The sequence below is a fragment of the Nerophis ophidion genome, linkage group LG04 (genome assembly GCF_033978795.1).
Source record: "Nerophis ophidion isolate RoL-2023_Sa linkage group LG04, RoL_Noph_v1.0, whole genome shotgun sequence".
Taxonomy (NCBI): domain Eukaryota; kingdom Metazoa; phylum Chordata; class Actinopteri; order Syngnathiformes; family Syngnathidae; genus Nerophis; species Nerophis ophidion.
In genome coordinates, this window is record NC_084614.1 from 27963799 (window position 1) to 27983103 (window position 19305).

Genomic DNA, 19305 nt, shown 5'->3' on the forward strand with positions numbered 1-19305 from the left:
CTGAGAAAGAATCACTTAATGTTTATCAAAGAACATGCCTTTAATATTTACTTTTTGTAGAGAAATGGTAAAATCTTCAGAGTACTTACAAAATATTAATAGCATGAAGGAAGGATTAAGAAATACGAACAAAGTGTTCAAAACCACACCAGTTGGCGTTAAAGTGCTGACTGCGTAGACGCTGGAGTGTGCAACCGTCTTTCATGATCAAACAAATGTGCTTCACTGCTTCGATGATGTCGTGGGCAGGATGTTAACGGGCGCCCCCTGCTGCGTCTTTTCATTCCTCCTGTGTTTTAGGATGGCCTGGATGTACTGAGTCAGCTAAAAAAGGAACAGGACAGGTGTTATTACACAGAAATATGCTTGCGGACGCATATTGTTTATCGATGGGTGACATGCGAAACACTTTCTCTATAATCTATAACAGAGCAAAAAGCATCACCAAAGACAGCACACATCCTGGCTTCCACCTGTTTGACCTGCTACCATTGGGCAGGCGCTACAGGTGCATCAGAGCCAGAACAAATAGGCTCAGAGACAGCTTCTTTCCCAGAGCTGTCACCATCTTGAACTCTTAACTTATAATAATTCCCCCCTATACATTATACTACCCTAATATCCAACTGTGCAATACTACCCTTCAAGTGCAGTACGTCTGGCACTGATTATTTATTTCTCCGATACTCTTGTCTTGTTCTGTATATTGTACAGTATTTTGTATTTCGATAGTGTTTTGTATATTGTACAGAATTGCTTATTATTTTTATTGGACAGTATTCTGTTTATTTCAATTGTTAGTTTTTTCTTTATTACCCCTTGTGTAGTTTATTTTTACCCCACATTTGTTCACACTGCTGCATCTTAAATTGGAGTCCTTAATCTCATTATATGACAATAAAGTCCATTCTATTCTGTTCTATTCTACTTTGCCATGTTTAGTGCATTTTATCCATCCATTTTCTAGGTGCTTGATATTTCTTATTGATAACAAAACTTTAAGGAGGTTGTTACAAAAGCTAACTTTCACATATTCTTAATATTCAGTGTTTTATCATTGATACCTCATATTTTAGTGTTGTCAGGGGGGTTGTTAATAACAATAATGTGTTGCTATTTAGTCTGTTAGCTACAGCAAATCAATCGAAACTGAAGTGTATCTGATAATTTCCTGATAATATTGTAAATCCTACATTCTTTATTTTTGATTGTTGTTACGTCACACTCAACACTCTACTGTTTGCCAAAAGCATTGTGTGTCTATTTGTGTGTGCGGGCAAGCGCGCATCCATATGTCAGCGTATTGATGATTACCCTCAAGAATTGGGCTTTACCGCAGGTTGTACTGTTTTTACATGTGTAGAAATATTTACATATATATATATATATATATATATATACACATCCATATATATATACAAATATATATGCGTATATATATATATATACATATAAATATACACAAATATATATGCGTATAGGTATATATTTGTATATGTGTATATACTGTATATACAGTTGTGATCAAAATTATTCAACCCTACACAATTTTGGTGTTTTAGCAAGTTGGACATTTATTCCTTATTTTGTTTATAGTCATATCAAATAAAGATGCATTAAATAGACAAATGCAACTTGAATTACAACATTATATTTTGTAACATACCAAACAGTGTCATTTCTCTTAATATCTCATTGACAAAATTATTCAACTCCTTGAAGATCATAACTCTTAAGAACAGAATTTGAATAAGGTCTTTTCAATCAGGTGTTGAAAACACCTGTAGATGTGATTAGAACCATAACGAGCAACAATTAAACTGATTGAAAAAGACTGTGATGCTCAGCTTCTTGTAGATGGTCAATGATGTATTTGCAACATGGTGAAGTCCAGGGAGTGGTCAAAGAAGTCCAGAGAGGAGGTAATTTCTCTTCATAAGAAAGGATATGGATATAAGAAAATAGCAAAGACATTACACATTCCAAGAGACACAGTTGGGAGCATAATTCGCAAGTTTAAAGCTAAAGGTACAGTGGAAACACTACCTGGGCGTGGTAGAAAGAGGATGCTGTGTGCATCTGCTGTCCAGTATTTGAAGCGTACAGTGGTGAAAAACCCCCGGGTAACAGCTGAGGAACTACAACAGGACATTGCAAAGGGAGGAACGCAGGTTTCATCCCAGACAAGAAGGCGCGCACTACGAGATCATCAATCATCAATGTTTATTTATATAGCCCCAAATCACAAATGTTTCAAAGGACTGCACAAATCATTACGACTACAACATCCTCGGAAGAACCCACAAAAGGGCAAGGAAAACTCACACCCAGTGGGCAGGGAGAATTCACATCCAGTGGGACGCCAGTGACAATGCTGACTATGAGAAACCTTGGAGAGGACCTCAGATGTGGGCAACCCCCCCTCTAGGGGACCGAAAGCGATGGATGTCGAGCGGGAGATGAAGGCCTCCATGCCAGAACTCCCAGGCGCACCCCACTTCTGACTACCAGGCACAAGAAAATAGACTCCAGTATGCTAAAAATCATCTGGACAAACCCCAAAGGTTTTGGGAAACTGTTCTATGGAGTGATGAGACAAAAGTGGAACTCTTTGGGCCTATGAATCAATTTTATTTGATATGACTATAAACAAAATACGAACTAAATGTCCAACTTGCTAAAACACCAAAATTGTGTGGGGGTTGAATAATTTTGATCACAACTGTATACGCACGCACATATAAATATATATACATATATACATGTATATATATATACACACATACTATATAATATATTATATGTATATGTGTGTATATATACACACATACATATATATTCATACATACATATATATATATATATATACACACACACACGCATATATATATATATTATATATATATACATATTATATATGTGTGTTTATATACACACACACCTGGTTTCAATGGTTTGACTTACTGATTGCTGCTGTGCAAAAAAATCTTGATAAAGTGCTTTTCTACGTAACAGCTCCTTCGTGTCAAATTGTTTCCACTGCTTGGCCTTCAGCTGGACTTGATCTGGCGTCAGTCCTGGGTGTAGTTGCAGCTGGAACAAGGAGGAATAACAGGTGTAATAATATTGATAACATTTGCCTTCAATAACAAACAAACATTTTAAACAAAAAAACAATTATTGGATTGTATCGGCTCGCATCTTAAAATACAAGCAGTCCTGCAGCATGTTTACTTATGCAAGGTCCTCCAAAAAGCTCACAAAGTTGGTCTTTACTTTTATTTTAGTGAAGTGATTTACAAAAAGTGAACATGGTAGGATATAGCATACTAGGAGCTAGCAGCTACACAACAGTTAAGCACACAAACTAGACATACATCATAAGTGTTCTTATTTGAACGATGCTGCAGTCGAAAACACATTTGTCAATATTCAATATATTAAACATATTAAAGTCTCCAAAGCAGAAGTGTATAAGAAAGTAGCAAACGTCTACGCATCATTCACCATACTGAGTTATTAGCTCAAAGGGGAACTGCACTTTTATTTTAAATTTTGCCTATCGTTCACAATCAATATGAAAGATGGATGTTTTTTTTCAAATTAATTCTAAATAATTAAATGCTATCAAAAGTCTCTTACAGCGGAGCTTATGTGGGGTCCTCTATTTTACCAACAAAATCCAATAAATAACCATTCAAAAGGCGCCAACAATAGCCCATTTATATTTCGTGATTTGAATAATAATCAAGTATTTGTGATATTGTTATTATAAGCGCTAACGCAGACAAATTATTTATAGCGGCGCCGTGATCACAAGCTTGTGTACAATTTTGTACAATGATCAACTGTTAAGGTGTTTCCTTGCTCCATGGAAGTTTATTTTGGATCATAAATCATGCCTCTCACCTGGATAGAAGAAGGCCGAGGTATATCTCTACAAGTTGACCGCCAATAAGGACCCAGAAATGGTGAAAACAACACGAAAAGACGCTTAGGTCCACCCCCTCTTTTCTTTGCGAGGATTATGGGTCATTCTTCAGCTAAATGGGAATATATGAATCCCAGCAGTCGGCATCCTAATGACAGCAGACGTTGTACAGTAAATGATGTTTTAATACGTTTGTTGGCTCTCATGAAGTCTGCAGTGAGCAGTAATCAATGATGATGTTTTTTAAAAAAAAGCCAATGTGATGCATTTTTTAAATTAATATCTCATTAATATTTGCATTTAATATGTAAATATTAAATGTTATTATAAATGTGCCGTTACTACACTACATACAGTCAATATAGAAATCACACTTGCAGCCAGTTAAAATGGAGAAAAGTTGACTCAACCTTTGTGTTTTGTGTACCACACTGAGCATGTAGAAAAAAAACAAGAGCCAATAACTCTCAGAAGATTTAAGAACCAAGATTGTGGAAAAGCATGGACAATCTCTCAAGGCTACAAGTCCATCACCAGAGATCTAAATGTTCCTGTGTCTACTGTGCACAAGATCATCAAGAAGTTTAAAGCCAAATGCACTGTCGCTAACCTCCCTGGACTAGGACGGAAGAGAAAAATTTATGAAAGACTGTAACGAAGGATTGTTAGAATTGGGGATAAAGAACCTCACCTTAAGGGAGTTAAGGGAGGCGGTGGGGCGGTGTGTGTGTGTGTGTGTGTGTGTGTGTGTTTTGATTGATTGAAACTTTTATTCGTAGATTGCACAGTACAGTACTTATTCCGTACAATTGACCACTAATTGGTAACACCCGTATACGTTTTTCAACTTGCTTAAGTCTATCAATTCATGTGTGTCAGGGGTGGCGCATGTGACCCCAGGGAACATGCTTCATCAGTATCATGCATTAACCCTGCTTTGAAAAGCTGCGAACTAGAAAACGTGCTTCCTCATTTTCATTCATAAAAAACTGCACAAATTGTTTTGTTCATTTTTGTTTTGTATGATTAAGTGTTTATGTACTGTGCCCCTAAGTAATGTTGCTGATCAATTATTGAGTTTATTTTCTTTTCTTTTTCAGTTTCAAATGGCTCTTGACGGTCTAAAAAATGTTCGAGTATAAATTAGGATTTTTTATTTTTTTTTTCAAGATAATAGATGCACTCTTTTTGGTTAAGAACTAAAATAAACACGTTAATAAACAAATGATGCAATTTATAGTCTCAGTAGAAAGTGGGTTGGGCGCAAAAAGTTTTCTTCTTCCTTGGGGTGGTAACAGAAAATAATTGAGAAGCAATGACTTATAGACTTCATAGGCCCATTCCAGACGGTTAATAATACATAGTTAAGTGTTTTTCATACCCACTATTGTTCTGTTTGATTAATTTCACTTGATCAAACCTTTTGTAACGTTCCACACTACAAAATAATGTTAGTTATATATTGCATGAGCATGTATGATTCATGTTCATATTGAATCATATAGTACCAGTGTCAGCCAACACTCAAGGATATATTATCAGTAAAATATCAGAAGTGAAAAAATTTGTATCCGAACAAGTATCATTCTATTCACATATCAATGTTATTTTTCATATAAATTTCTATACTTAACTGTGTTTCAAATATTTTGTCTTCGTTTACTCACCTAATAAAAGTACATTTGTTAAGACTTACCAGTCGTAACATGTAGTCCTGCAGGCTGTGAGGCGTTATTCCTTGCAGAGACTGAAAGGCTGCTGTTACTTTTGATCTGCTCTTGTTCAGCAAGTCCTGCACATGCATTGTGTGTTCAGTAAAACTAATGACAGGCACAAATAGGCTAGAAGGTACGATCAACTCACTACCAGTTCCTCATTGCTTTTGGTATTCAAAGAGTCCATGCTGAGTTGTAGTGGGGTGCTGGCTGTGTTGGACTATAACGAAACAGATTGAGGTTATCATATCATCAAATAAAAATAAGCTGATGTCGTTACCTCAGCCTGAAATTCTGCCCAAGCATCTTTGCGTTCTGCCTCAGTGAGCTCCTCTTCCTGTTTATGGTCCAGCAGAGATTCATGTTCATGGTAGCTGACAATGTGGTCTTTGCACTTCTCCAAGAGGAATGCCAGAATTTGATCCTGACAACACACACACACACACATTAACTCACTTGTATGATTAATAATAAATAATGATCAAGTAGTAAACACCTTGGGCAAATCAGAGGTCTTTCTCTTGTTTTTCCTGGAATGAGGGTCGCCCAGCAGGTCAGGTTCGAACGTGTAAAGCTCTGTCAGTTCAGAAAGTGTGAAGTGTCTCTCGATCTGCTGCTGATCCACCACTCGATACGACAAGGACTGTTTGGTCACCTGGCGGTCATAAATCTTCTCCTCCATCGTGCCCTGCAGCTCCAACACAAACAATAACATTACAATATTTGTCTGACATTCATTTGGTTATGAGTCATACACATGATGGATGGATGGATTGATAAATGGATAAGGAGAGGGAGGCATTGAGTTCACTTTGATTTATTGTTCAAATAATGACTTATTGGATTAATAAATGGATGAAGAGAGGGAGGGATTGAGTTCAATTTGATTTATTGTTCAATTAATTGACTTATTGAATATCAGCCCTGGCCTACTATTGTATTAAATGTTTTAATGCCTCTAGACATCAAAGATCAGAGAGAGACAACTTCCTTATGATGTTGTATTGACATTATCTTGTAAAAAATAAATTCTAGATTATAAGTCATGTCTCTCACCTTGACACTAAAACGATTTAGACATAAACTGAGAAGTTAGTCAACCTTGACAGCTAAATAACAAAAAGGACACGAAAATATACTTTGTTTCACCCCTTTTTCTTTGCGAGGATTATGAGTAATTTGTCAAATTAATGGGACTATATCAACATCCTATTAGTAGGCATCCCAATGTATATGTTTGTTGGCTCTCATGAAGTCTGCAGTGAGTAGTAATTAATGATGTTGTCAAGATTAAAAGCAAACAACATGGTGCGGGTGGCGAGGCTCTCCCTTAGAGATAGGGTGAGAAGCTTTGCCATCCGGGAGGAGCTCAAAGTAAAGCCCTTGCTCCTCCACATCGTGAGGAGCCAGATGAGGTGGTTCGGCCATCTGGTCAGGATGCCACCCGAACGTCTCCCTAGGGAGGTGTTTCTGGTACGTCCGACCGGTAGGAGTCCACGGAGAAGACCCAGGACACGTTGGGAAGACTATGTCTCCCGGTTGGCCTGGGAACGCCACGGGATTCCCCTGGAAGAGCTGGACGAAGTGGCTGGGGAGAGGAGCGTCTGGGGTTCCCTGCTTAGGCTGCTGCCCCCGCGACCCAACCTTGGATAAGCAGAAGATGGATGGATGGATGGATGGATGGATGGATGGAGCGGTTTTTAAATTAATGCACCACTGTATGCTTAAAATGAGCAACATATGTAGATATTAGATCTTATTATGAATGTGCATGTTACTACATTGCTGAGGTAGTTAAAAAGCTCCTCGGCGGCAAGGCCCCGGGGGTAGATGAGATCCGCCCGGAGTTCCTTAAGGCTCTGGATGCTGTGGGGCTGTCATGGTTGACAAGACTCTGCAGCATCGCATGGACATCGGGGGCGGTACCTCTGGATTGGCAGACCAGGGTGGTGGTCCCTCTTTTTAAGACGGGGGATCAGAGGGTGTGTTCTAATAATCGTGGTATCACACTCCTCAGCCTTCCCGGTAAGGCTTATTCAGGTGAACTGGAGAGGAGGCTACGCCGGATAGTCGAACCTCGGATTCAGGAGGAACAGTGTTGTTTTCGTCCTGGTCGTGGAACTGTGGACCAGCTCTATACTCTCGGCAGGGTTCTTGAGGGTGCATGGGACTTTGCCCAACCAGTCTACATGTGCTTTGTGGACTTGGAGAAGGCATTCGACCGTGTCCCTCGGGAAGTCCTGTGGGGAGTGCTCAGAGAGTATGGGGTACCGGACTGTCTTATTGTGGCGGTCCGCTCCCTGTATGATTGGTGTCAGAGCTTGGTCCGCATTGCTGGCAGTAAGTCGGACACGTTTCCAGTGAGGGTTGGACTCCGCCAAGGCTGTCCTTTGTCACCGATTCTGTTCATAACTTTTATGGACAGAATTTCAAGGCGCAGTCAAGGCGTTGAGGGGTTCCGGTTTGGTGGCCGCGGGATTAGGTCTTTACTTTTTGCAGTTGATGTGGTCCTGATGGCTTCATCTGGCCGGGATCTTCAGCTCTCTCTGGATCGGTTCGCAGCAGAGTGTGAAGCGACCTGAATGAGAATCAGCACCTCCAAGTCAGAGTCCATGGTTCTCGCCCGGAAAAGGATGGAGTGCCATCTCCGGGTTGGGGAGGAGACCCTGCCCCAAGTGGAGGAGTTCAAGTACCTAGGAGTCTTGTTCACGAGTGGGGGAAGAGTGGATCGTGAGATCGACAGGCGGATCGGCGGGGCGTCTTCAGTAATGCGGACGTTGTATCGATCCGTTGTGGTGAAGAAGGAGCTGAGCCAGAAGGCAAAGCTCTCAATTTACCGGTCGATCTACGTTCCCATCCTCACCGATGGTCATGAGGTTTGGGTCATAACCGTAAGGATAAGATCACGGGTATAAGCGGCCGAAATGAGTTTCCTCCGCCGGGTGGCGGGGCTCTCCTTTAGAGACAGGGTGAGAAGCTCTGCCATCCGGGAGGAGCTCAAAGTAAAGCCGCTGCTCCTCCACATCAAGAGGAGCCAGATGAGGTGGCTCGGGCATCTGGTCAGGATGCCACCCTAACGCCTCCCTAGGGAGGTGTTTAGGGCACGTCCAACCGGTAGGAGGCCACGGGGAAGACCCAGGACACGTTGGGGAGACTGTCTCCCGGCTGGCCTGGGAACGCCTCGGGATCCCCCGGGAAGAGCTGGACGAAGTGGCTGGGGAGAGGGAAGTTTGGGCTTCCCTGCTTAGGCTCCTGCCCCCGGGACCCGACCTCGGATAGGCGGAGGATGGATGGATGTTACTACATTACCTATATACTTATATCATGTATATAAAATGATGGTGGAGGTGTTTGGATGCTTTAATCACTTTATAGGCTATAGGCTCCACTGTAAGCCAACTTTTGCTCGCATTTCTTTACTAGTTAGAATGCATAAAACATTTTTAAAAAATTGGTGTGCTTGTCCTGCATATGTTTTTTGAATGATAGGCAAAATCCCCCCAAAACGTGCAGTTCTCCTTTAATTTTGGCAAAATACATTGGACTTTTACCGTTTTTAAATGAACTGTGAAAGTGTAGATATATATAGTTTATAGATACATTCACAGTTTTATTAGCTTGATAAGATAAAGATACAATACAATGAGAAACAGTTAAAACGTAATATCATAATGTAATAAATTATTATAAACTTCTTAAAAACTTAAATGAGATAAACAGTCGCTCTAATATTCATGAATAAACATACTAGCTATGCTCCAACAAAATGTTGTTGACATGTCATTATGATAAAGTGATACAGGATTGATTGATTGATAAAAATGACATTTGCAACGAATGTCAAGACTTCACTCAAACCTAAAAAATCAATATATCTAAAATCTTGACATGAGTTCATTGTTGGGAAAAGAATTTCAAACTATTATTAGTCCATTATTTTGTATATGTTAGTTATTGTCATATTTTTTAAATCATATAAAAAAATCAGTTATAATTCAACCAATAAAATACACAGGCAGGCCACAATATATCATATATTAATAAATTTAGGTATGTCAACACAATATTTTCATCCGATGAATGATAACCACAATGTACTAACGTTGCCACTACAAACTGTACTCATTTATCATAGCTGTCATGCCATACTTCAGATATGACAATATCATATTTGTAAGTCATCAAAGCTGTGAGCTCACCTGTGCCAGGAAGCGATAGACAAACACTTGCTTGGTCTGTCCAAAGCGATACACCCGATAGATACTCTGAATGTCATTGGAGGGATTCCACGAGGCATCAAAGATGATCACTCTGTTGGCCGCCACCAGGTTGATGCCCAGTGAGCCTGCTCTTGTTGAAATGAGGAACAAGCGACCACTAAGCGGACAGAAAAATGCCACCATAAGTATAAAGTCGCCTCACGATATTCTCATGTACAGGAGTCGATTGGGCTGTGAATCTCTGATTCAAAACGATTCTTGATTCAAAAACCATACCTTTTATTAACATTGGGTGCCAGTTCTATGATTAACTGCATTTCTCCATGAAATACATAAACAGCTGTGATAAATTTTAATATTTACTTTAAATACAACTTGTTTTGTTTTATAAATTGCTACCTAATGTATTAAAGTCAAATACAAAAATTCTACCCAATTTCTTAAAACTCAAATACTAATAAGAAAAAAAAGAGAAGTGTCCCACACTTCTCTTTTGTAAAGTAAGTCTGTACAGCAGATATCAATCAATAAATCAATGTTTACTTATATAGCCCTAAATCACTAGTGTCTCAAAGGGCTGCACAAACCACAACACAAACCACTACGACATCCTCGGTAGGCCCACATATGGGCATCTATAGCAACAATATGATTTTTAATGTATTATTATTTTTTAATTGATTAAGATTCATTACAAATAAGTGCCCCAATATTTTTTGACACCCCTAGTAGTTGATACAAACAAATAATGTCAGCTCAACTGTACCGTGGATTGGTCTGGTTATTGAAGTGATCCGACCATTTTTTACGTAACACAGGAGTGGTGCAGCCATCCAGACGGTAGTAATCAACGTTTTTAATCCAGCTTCCCACTGTCAACAAAAACAGAAGCATGTAATCAATACATGATTCATGTATCTGTTAGAACAGTGATTCTCCAACTGTGTTATGTGGGCTTTATATAGTGGTACGCCAAGGAATCACTTGATTGAAGAAAAGTAAAATATTCCTATATTCAAACAGTGTTACTGCTTAACCTGTGTGTATTGTTACAGTGGCCAGAAATATTAAATATACTTGTTAAATAAAACATCTGCATTGTTTTTAAATGAACATTCAAGCCTACGATGATACTGTATTTTAATGTTAGTCATTGTGGTGGTACTTGGAGAGCCAAGTGTTTTCTGAAGTGGTACTTGGTGAAAAAAGTTTGAGAACCACTGAGTTAGACCATAATACCCTTTGATGAGTCAGTTTTTCTGTGATGAGCAGCCACCAGGAAGTCCTCAATCAGATCTAATGAGATCAAGGACTGACTGAAGACAAGTCTATGAAAGACAAAAAGTAGTGTATGTGAAGGAATAATCTTTCGAGAGTTGTAGGGTGAGAAAAGACACTTACACTTTGTCACCTAGCTCTTCAGCCTTCCTCAGGATCTCAAACAAGAGCACCATCTTGCCTGAGTGCTCAAGGATTTTGGCGTCCGCTTGAGAGAGCAGATTTTGGAACCAGCATTGACCTAAAAGGCAAGCCGCATGAGCAGAATGTTTGCAAGGTGTTGCTGTAATTACGCAATATCAGTACCTTCAGATGCCGCATCAGCATTGACGATGGTCGGACCAATCAAGGCGCTCCTCGCACTTGGTCCGCTGAAGCAAGCAGAATGAATCACGTGTGTGACCTAACTTTTTTACAACGTATACACAAATGTTACTCAATCAAAGAAATAATATAAAATTAAGTAGTGCAGTTCAATGGGGTACTTATTTGAGCATTTTTTTTCAACCCAAAAGTTATCCAAAACTTTTGACATACAGAAAAGTCTAAGGATGTGGGAGACATTTTGACCTGCCAATTTTGTAAAAAACTTCAAATAAAATAAATGTATAAAAATATATATTTTTAGGTTTGATCGCAATAAATTACGGACTAGCACAACTTAAACTGCAATATTTTGACACACATGTAATTATTGTCAGGATTTTATTGCTTGTATTATGACACATGACTTGCTCCCGGAAGTAAAAACCAGTTGTGGTCAACCAAGCCAAGACAGCTGTTGTGCAGCCAGCAGCGTGTGAACTATCTGAGTACAAAAGAGGCTTAACTCTTCCTGCAAATAGCAGATACTACGAACAAAAAATCAAACTATGCAATGGAAAAGATCCCTATACTTTATCAAAAAAAGATTTGTTGAGGTGATATCAATGATGACATCAATCGCGTTCCCAGACATATCGAATCTACATGACAAAACAGATGAAAACTTGAAAAAGCAAAGAGGTCTACAGCTTCTTTGTGTATGGCTGGGTCAAGAAAATTGCCATCAAGACTCTCCCTGATTAATATGCAAAATTTTTCCTCGGGTAAGGTTGCATTTCATGATTTAACTTTGCGTCTATTGATGTTTGTTGCTGTTGCACTTTCCGTTTACGATTCTATCAAAATATAACTGTAGATGTCAACAATGTGTACATGCTGAAAGCTTATTTTATGATTGTTGCCTTCGGTAAAAGTATAAAACCTTATTCAGGTTTTGCTCACATTTGCTTTCTTTTATTTAGACTCTACGAGTTGGTACTTTGAGACACTCGTAGTAAACATGTGTTTAAGAAATACAAATAATTTCAAAATAAGGGGGATAATAAACGTTAAAAGTATATCAAACAAACCTGCGAAGGGATCCCTGCAAACTCACGCATTCTTCAATTCCGTTGGACGGGAGTGTGTTGCATGCTTTGCTTTGTCGTTTGTAAAATATTGCACTCTTCTGGCCTTTTTGATTACCTTTCAAGGCACTCTGAAAAAACATGTATCCTTTTCGCGATTTGAATGATTTGTACAGCCGAAAACCACACAAGCAGAGGGCATTTGGCCCCTAACACCCATTGAGAACAAAGCTAGTTTGACCACCACGCATATTTAGTGGTCTGGACCGTGAGCCGGACGTGACGTCAGTAAAATACAAGCAATACATTTTAAAAATGCTTTTCTTGAATGCACGTCATTAATTTGTTCAAAACTGGCGGTTGATTTGTATGTTGAGTGAAATTTGCAGTGGTATTTGCATTGGCCTTAATGAATAACTTGCACAACCTTTCAGGTCACCACCCGTGGTCAGGATAAGGAGAAATACAATGCAAAAATAATAACAGTCAAAATAAAATGTGTGATTAATCTACATTTATACATGATAAATGCAATATGTTTTTGTGATTAATAGTATGAGTTAATACATTAACTTTGACATTCCTATATCATATATACATATCCTGCATGAATTTAAAGACAAAGCCTACGTTTTTTTTTAGGTATTAGTTTAACCATTACAACTATTTATCTTTACATTGTGCATTTTTGCTCCATTTTTCAAATTTTTGACAGTTGTTGTTGTAGGTAGTTGACCCATCACCCCCTTGTTATGTTTTATATACAGTGCTGTAAAGCGTTTTATATTGTGTTCATAGTGTACAAACTTTTACTAAAATATGGACTTTTGCAGAGTCTGGAACTCATTATTTATGCCATATTTTTACAATGTGGAAAAACAAGTCCCGGGCTGTACTTTGGACACACCTGTAATAGATGATGTCACTGGTCTCACCTTTCTATGGAGTCTCTAATTTGCTGCAAAGCTCCACCTCCAGTGAGATTCTTCTTTTCTAAACGTCCCTGTAACTAAAAGATGAAATATTGTTTTTTATCTAAAAAAATATATTTTTTGGGGGTGACTTGATTGCTTGTTTGCTGCTTTACCTTTTTTTCTTTGGCTTTATGGGTGAGCTGAAGGCACCAAGGGTGGGTCCAAACACGACCAAGTACTTGGAAATCTTTAAACAGGTTTGCACCAATTTTAACCTTTTCTTTGCCAATCTGGCCGCTCATGCCTGAGAAGAAACACAGCTATTTTCATTACACAATAACAAATCAGTAATCTGCATGGATCACAAAAATCTACTTGAAAAATTATAATTTGTAAAAAAAAAAAAATTTAAAAATGGGGAAAATAAATACTGTTTTAGCATTTGTATAAAGTTTCAAAATGTTGCTTTTGGTTAAAATGTATTTTCAAACCAGGTATACAATTACATCCATCCATCCATTTCCTACCACTTATCCCTTTCAGGGTCGCGGGGGGTGATGAAGCCTATCTTACATACACATTATATAGTTTACATATTTATATTTCTCAACATGTGCGAAAAGGAGTAAGAAGAAGCCAGATTTATTTATTCCTACACCTTTTCATAGCAACTTAGGGGACGGCGTGGCGAAGTTGGTAGAGTGGCTGTGCCAGCAACCTGAGGGTTATGGGTTCAATCCCCCACCGTCTACCATCCTAGTCATGTCCGTTGTGTCCTTGGGCAAGACACTTCACCCTTGCACCTGATGGGTCCTGGTGAGCGCCATGCATGGCAGCTTCCGCCATCACTGTGTGAATGTGTGTGTGAATAGGCGAATGTGGAACTGTCAAAGCGCTTTGGGCTCCTTTAAAAGGGGTAGAAAAGTGCTATACAAGTACAACCTATTTACCATTTACCATTTAGTAGCACATATTCACTTCCTGTCTTCATTTTGTAACATAATTTACATCAATGAAATACAACACATCTCCTAATAGTTAAGTTATGAGATGAATAATCATCTCATTTCCATGAAGTTAAAGATGTTTGTTGTCACATTTTACTTTTTTTGTTGTTGTTTTTCTTTTTTTTTAGGGTGCGTGCTTTCCTGGCTATGTTTTTGTTAGACCTTGTTACATGTTCATTTAACTAACATCTGCGCCTCTTAGCTTTTTTCCTTGTTTTAATAGTGCACTTGTGTTGCCTGTAACTGGTATAACTCTTTACTCGCAAAAAGTATTGCGAAATCTCGTAAAAGTGTTGCGAGCTCTCGCAAAACATCCATGTCCCTTTACCCTTTAGGGGCTTCGTAGTTTCTTAGTGGCTGTCACCTCTGCCATCAAAAAATCCAGCGCTCTCCTGACCTCCTCACTTTACTTGGCTGAGAGCGCCTTCTTTGGCCCCAGTTTCGGCCTCGTCGCCGCCGCTGGGCTGTTTTCTCCCTTACTTGGACTATCGCTGCAGTAGCTCATTGGCTGGGCCGCCTTCAGTGTCGCCCGCCGGTTAACGTTCTGCAGTAGCTCACCGGCTTGTGTCGCTCGCTGCTCCAACCGCTGCAGTATCCCGCCAGCTGGCTCACACCTACTGTGTCGCTCTCAGGTCTCGCCACTTCACCAAGCCGTGACGTTTGTTAACTTGAGAAAAGGTTGATCCAGTTGGTGGAAAAAAAGGTGTTTGTCTCGCTCTGTCTCGCCCTCTTCTCTCGCTCATCGTTCGGCTCTATTGGCCACGTTGCTAATTTCTAAATCCTTCCATTTTTCAATATGCTGGCCCTTTGTGCAAAATTTGGACATCCCTACTGTCGAGGAAACATACTTATTTCTAATATCACAGTTTATGTTGAAAAAAGGTGATAAAGCTACCTAAAAATGTTCAGTAATTTTTTGTGTTAAATTTAGGGATGTAAATAAATTAAAATAATATATCACGGTTATTATGACCAAAATTATCATGGTTATTATTATCACTGTATTGTTGAATGTGCTCAAAAGTACTTTTCTTTTTCGCAAGATCTTTTTTTTACAAAATTAAAACAGACACACAATTAGAAAACCTACTGCATTGCATTTTTTGTGTTTATTATGCTTCACTGTTAGTTTTTAGTTTTAGTCGTTTATCTGTTTTAAAGGCAAGGCTTTTGTTTTAAATATTGGTTTGTACTATAGCACTTTAACATTTAATTAAATGAAAAATGCGTAACAAATCAAATGTATTATTATCAATAATTATTTCTGGTGGGCGTAGTGGCGTCCTGCTCTGTTTAGCGTAAACAATTTCAATTTGCAAAAGTGAATATCTTAGTTGCTCAGACAGCAATGTGTTTATATACGCTAAGATTGGAGTGTGTCGTTTCTTAGTGGGTAAAAACTTCTCTTGTTTTCATGTTAGCATTTAAACTAGCGATCTCGAGCCAGTCATTTTGGGGGATTTATAAAGTGCGATTATCATACTAATTTTCTGATGATTATAATTCAAAATGGTATTACTAAACATCTGGGAGTTTTACCGCAGTTATCAATATTTCTTTTTATTGTGTCAATCATGCACTTTTCAATTGATTTGACATTGGTGTCAACGATTTCTTAGTAGAAAAAAGTATTTGCATCATTCATACATCCTTTTTGCATCAAAAAAAAAAAGACTTGCCTAGAAACAAAAAAAGGCCAAATAGTTCGATATGGTGGACATCAATATGGTAGAGTAAGGTTACTGATATTGGCAAAGTTAGCGGCAACTTCTCGGAGTGGATGTTTTCTGTAAGGCAAACTCTGCTTTCACAATGTCATGCTCATAGATATATATATTCATTATGTGAAAACATTTAGCTCTGGCCTCAGGTCTTATTTTAGACAGTTATTGATAAATATTGATCGTACTCACCACTGACATGATGTAGGTAGTGGCTGTACAACTTATACTGCAAAAGTGACACCCTGACTGCAACCACATACTCATGCTTGGAAGGCAGAAACTGAGTCAGCTCTGAGTAATCTCTTCTCTGTAGAAAAAAAAGAGCTTTAGCGAATACTGGAGCAAGAATAAATAACAATATCTAAAATATGACACTCCTTACTTGCACGCATCTTTTCAACATAGCATGGAGGACATGTGCCCGCCTCTTCATGATGCGGACGTCTTTTGGTGTGGAGTCAGCACACTGGCCGTTCTGTATTGGGTTGACAAAGCGGTTTCGGAACTCCCCCAATGAACCCAGAAGGTTCCGCTTGATGAAGTTGACCATGCAGTGGTCTGCAGCGATAGAAAAAAAAAACATCATGAGCAATACTGATAACAGTTAAGCAGTCAGAGTTGCAAACGTACACTCCATCAGGTTATTTTGCAAAGGCGTGCCAGTAAGAACCACTCTTCGCTGCGTCTTTACAGCATTCAGGGCTTTAGATATACTGGAGGTATCATTGCGCAGAATGTGCCCTTCATCACACACCACTATGTCTGGACCTGAATAGATGACACAGCTGAGAAAACCTACTCAGAGTGAAAATGAAAGAAACTTGAGTCATAGTATCCTTCAAGTACCTGGATCCACCAGTATGCGCTTAAACTCAGCCTTTAACGCCACATTGTCAAGTTTAGTGGATAGTGACAGGTTTCTGTACATTTCGTAGCCCATTATCATCACACCTCCAATAGTGTGCCAGGTCTGCAGAGCTCGGAGTCGCTCAGTTGAATTCTTAATTGTGGCCAGCTCAATAACCTGTAACATATTTCTGTTTGAACATAGTCCGCATTAAATATTTCAGATGAGACGTGCATTCAAACACCTACCCTAACCTTGTCCTTCCCCAACTTTTTCTGCCATTTGCTGAACTCGTTAATCCAGTTGAGAACTGTGTTGAGAGGACAAACAACCAGGGCAGTTTTGAAATGTAGGTTCTTTGACAGCAATACTGTGTGAAGCAAGGTAACCACCTACAAAAAAGGGAGAAACATCAAATCTATTACAAATGTTGATCAATGAATAAGACAATATGAATGGTCGACCCATCTGAAAATATGCTGGTAAATGTGGCTGCTCATCTTGGTTGGGGTCTGCTAGGTCTAGTCTACGCGTCTATCGTGGCAGCTCAGTGCGCTGCATAATATTCTGCAGTGTTGCAAGGCTGATCTCCTTTTTTTTTTCTCCGATCTTTTTTTATTTTCTTCTTCATCCTCTTCCCTCAGGGGGAGGATCCACCAAGGCAGTTGCTGGATGTTCCATCTCTATCGTTAGGGTCCCTGCAGGTGGGGTGGGTGGTTCCCGTGGCACCGGGCTTGGCAGTCCTGCAACGGCTGATTTGTGCTGGGCAGCCTTCGGCGAGCCCTGCGGTGCTCTCCACATTTACCCATGTTTGGCATATTTTAGCTGCTTGATTGCAAAACTTCAAGAAGGTTGTCACGAAAATAAACAAGGTCGAAGTCAAAACTTTCACATGCTTACAATATCAATACACACAAATGTATATATATATATATGTATATGTATGTGTATGTGTATGTATATATATATATATATATATATATATATATATACACATACATATACTTACATATATATATATATACACACACACAGGGGCGTCACTAGGCCTAATTTAGGGGGGTTCAAGCCCCCCTAAAATATTCTTAAGCCCCCCTAAATAATTTGGCAGTACATTTTATTTTGTTTTTATTTCTTTTCATTTTTTTATACAAATACATGCCGAAATATTCATTTTAAAGTGGCCCGAATAAGAGTTTAAAATAAATAATCATGTAACCTGCCATTATTCACTCAGTTTAACCCTCAATTCATAGCGAGGCAGCGAGCACCTTCAGTGCGTCGGTATTCAATCCATTCCACTTGTTCATATAGAAAACATCACATCACTCAAATCCAGTCCACATTTTCTCTGTGACCTAGCTTGCGGTACTGCAAGTGTGCAGCATGGAGCGCTAATGCCTACTGGCGCTGACGAGACGCGCAACCGCCATCTTGGAGTGGTGATCCACTCCACTCAGTGCAATTCATTTGGCAGGAGCAGTGAACTGTCAGCGCATTTTATCTCACTGAATACCACTGATTTTCATGCTTTTTTTTGTCATACGTGTAACTCTGATAAAGGACACATGTTTTGGCGTGTTCATAGTTTGCTTAACAATAATAGAATATTCTTATATGCTATAAGTGACCAGACGTCCAAGATCAAAACTGGGAACAATAATCCCAGAGAATGGGGAAAAAACGGTCAGCGATTTTTAAGTTGAAAAAAAATATGATTAGGTTATATATAAATGAGTATACCCTACGTAAACAATGTATGAATATATTAGATATCTGTATATCTTACGGACCAATAGACTGTATCTCTGTTGCTGCAACAGCAGAGAGTTTATTCTGCAGGGATGGGAATGAAGATTTACAAAATCAGCTGAAAATGTTTTTAATCCTAAAACACCGCTTTGCGGAAGGCCGCACAGCAGCCGCACCCAAGTGCACACAGTGCACTTGCCTGCTAGGGGGGTATGGGGGCATGTCCCCCCCAAAAAAATGTTGAAATCTATGTTAGTTTAGGATACATTTCCTGCTATTTTGAGTCAAAATCTAACAATATTCTCCTGACCAAAATTTCTAATTTATTAGCAAATATTTTCATAAAAATGTATCATGTGATGAAATTTATGTATACAAGTTTACACATGTATCAAATTATTGAAACACTTAAATTATTTGGAATTCTTTGCCTTGTACAGATAACTAGGTCAACGCAGAGTAGAGATGAGCGGTTTGCGGTTTCATCCGCAGACGCCCGTCGGGAGGGTGACATGACGAAAAAATT

General features: G+C 39.0%; 2 protein-coding genes across 4 annotated transcripts in view; one reads left to right on the forward strand and one right to left on the reverse strand.

Annotated features, from left to right (window-relative positions):
- Nucleotides 1-324, forward strand: part of ccdc61 (coiled-coil domain containing 61) — a 28038-nt gene extending 27714 nt beyond the window's left edge. Inside the window, exon 14 of the transcript XR_009806458.1 lies at nucleotides 1-324. This exon is cut by the window's left edge and continues 1281 nt beyond it. The gene's annotated coding sequence lies outside the window, so the exon portion shown is untranslated.
- Nucleotides 22-19305, reverse strand: part of LOC133551257 (transcriptional regulator ATRX-like) — a 61803-nt gene continuing 42519 nt past the window's right edge. For all 3 annotated transcript variants that reach the window (XM_061897767.1, XM_061897766.1, XM_061897764.1), the window contains exons 18-35: nucleotides 17276-17419; nucleotides 17027-17204; nucleotides 16811-16948; nucleotides 16563-16738; nucleotides 16370-16487; nucleotides 13623-13753; nucleotides 13471-13544; nucleotides 11451-11515; nucleotides 11268-11385; nucleotides 11106-11194; nucleotides 10633-10738; nucleotides 9846-10023; nucleotides 6143-6334; nucleotides 5927-6070; nucleotides 5795-5866; nucleotides 5628-5723; nucleotides 2965-3093; nucleotides 22-324 (exon numbers count right to left, since the gene is read on the reverse strand). In XM_061897767.1, coding sequence (XP_061753751.1) covers nucleotides 223-324; nucleotides 2965-3093; nucleotides 5628-5723; nucleotides 5795-5866; nucleotides 5927-6070; nucleotides 6143-6334; nucleotides 9846-10023; nucleotides 10633-10738; nucleotides 11106-11194; nucleotides 11268-11385; nucleotides 11451-11515; nucleotides 13471-13544; nucleotides 13623-13753; nucleotides 16370-16487; nucleotides 16563-16738; nucleotides 16811-16948; nucleotides 17027-17204; nucleotides 17276-17419 — 2250 coding nt within the window. In that variant the 3' untranslated portion in view covers nucleotides 22-222. The remainder of the gene's footprint in view (nucleotides 325-2964; nucleotides 3094-5627; nucleotides 5724-5794; nucleotides 5867-5926; nucleotides 6071-6142; nucleotides 6335-9845; nucleotides 10024-10632; nucleotides 10739-11105; nucleotides 11195-11267; nucleotides 11386-11450; nucleotides 11516-13470; nucleotides 13545-13622; nucleotides 13754-16369; nucleotides 16488-16562; nucleotides 16739-16810; nucleotides 16949-17026; nucleotides 17205-17275; nucleotides 17420-19305) is intronic.